Here is a 1,672-nt window from a genome sequence, read left to right on the forward strand (position 1 = left end):
CACTGCCCGAGGAAGAGCTGCCAGGTGCCGGCCTGAAGGGACACCTGCCCAAGGTGCACATGCCCAGCATGAAGATGTCCAAAGTGGACCTGAAAGGCCCCCAGGTGAACATGAAGGGGCCCAAGGTGGAAGTGAAAGGCTCCAGAGGAGATGTCAGTGGCGCCGAGCGGGAGGTATCGCTGCCTGGTGCCGAAGTGGACATACAGGCCATCAGCACCGAGCTGGAGGGCGAGGTGTGCACCAAAGACAGCAAGTTCAAGATGCCCAACTTCAAGATGCCCTCCTTTGGTGTGATGGCACCCGGCAAGACCTTTGAGACCTCGCTGGAGGTGTCCGCAGTCCAGCTGCAGGCTGACGTGTCCCTGCCCTCAGTCCTAGTAGAGCTGAAGACCTCTGAAGCCAGCACTTCACTGTCCTCTGCTGACACTGACCTGCAGGCCGGGCAGCAGGGCATTCAAATACCTGAGGGAGCCCTGCCTGAGGTGGATCTGTCCACCACGGGCTCGTCAGACAGCCTGAAGCGCCACCTGCCCCAGGTGCACATGCCCAGCATCAGGTTACCCAAAGGAGAGCTGAAGGAGCCCAATGTGGATGTGAAAGGCGCCAAAGGTGATCTCAGTGGTCACGAACGGGACGTGTCACTGCCAGGCTCCGAGGTAGACCTGCAGGCCCCCAGCGCCAAGCTAGAGGCCGAGGTATCAGTGAAAGACAGCAAGTTCAAGATGCCCAAGTTCAAAATGCCCTCCTTTGGTGTGATGGCTCCTGGCAAGACCACCGAGGGCTCGCTGGAGGTGTCTGCACCCAAGCTGGAGGCCAATGTGTCCCTGCCTGACGTCCAAGTAGACCTGAAGACCCCTGAGGCCAGCACTTCGCTGTCCTCTGCTGACTTGGACCTGCAGGCCGGGCAGAAGGGCGTAGAACTGCCTGAGGCAGCCCTGTTCAGGGCGGAACTACCTGCCACAGTCTCGGGAGCTGGCCTGAAGCGCCACCTGCCCAAGGTGCAGATGCCCAGCATCAAGTTGCCCGAAGTGGAGCTGAAGGGGCCCAAAGAGGATGTGAAAGGCACCAAAGGTGATCTCAGTGGCCCTGAACTGGAAGGGTCGCTACCTGGTGCCAAGGTGGCCCTGCAGGCCCCCAGCGCCAAACAGGAGGCCAAGGTGTCAGTGAAAGACAGCAAGTTCAAGATGCCCAAGTTCAAGATGCCTTCCTTTGGCATGACGGCATCTGGAAAGACCATTGAGGGCTCGCTGGAGGTGTCCGCACCCAAGCTGGAGGCCGACGTGTCCCTGCCTGCTATCCAAGTAGACCTGAAGACACCTGAGGACAGCGCTCCGCTACCCTCTGATGACATTGACCTGCAGGCCGAGCAACTAGGCAGAGAACAGCCCAGGGGAGCCCTGCCCGAGGCACACCTCTCCATCATGGGCGCTGGTGTGGGCCTGAAAGGCCACCTGCCCAAAGTGCAGATGCCCAGCATCAAGATGCCCAAAGTGGAACTAAAGGGCACCAAGGCAGATGGGAAAGGCTCCCAGGGCAAGCTCAGTGGCTCCGAGATAGAAGTGTCGCTGCCAGGCACCGAGGTGGACCTGCAGGCCCCCAGCACCAAGCAGGAGGCTGAGGTGTCAGTGAAAGACAGCAAGTTCAAGATGCCCAAGTTCAAGATGCCCTCCCT

The 1,672-nt window shown here is 60.0% G+C and overlaps 1 protein-coding gene across 1 annotated transcript in view; it reads left to right on the top strand.

Annotated features, from left to right (window-relative positions):
* The window catches only part of Ahnak2 (AHNAK nucleoprotein 2), a 28,570-nt gene that overhangs the window by 19,308 nt on the left and 7,590 nt on the right, over nt 1-1,672 (top strand). Inside the window, exon 11 of the mRNA XM_023705653.1 lies at nt 12-1,668. Coding sequence (XP_023561421.1) covers nt 12-1,668 — 1,657 coding nt within the window. The remainder of the gene's footprint in view (nt 1-11; nt 1,669-1,672) is intronic.

This window comes from Octodon degus, unplaced genomic scaffold (assembly GCF_000260255.1).
Source record: "Octodon degus isolate 3935 unplaced genomic scaffold, OctDeg1.0 scaffold00226, whole genome shotgun sequence".
Lineage (NCBI taxonomy): Eukaryota > Metazoa > Chordata > Mammalia > Rodentia > Octodontidae > Octodon > Octodon degus.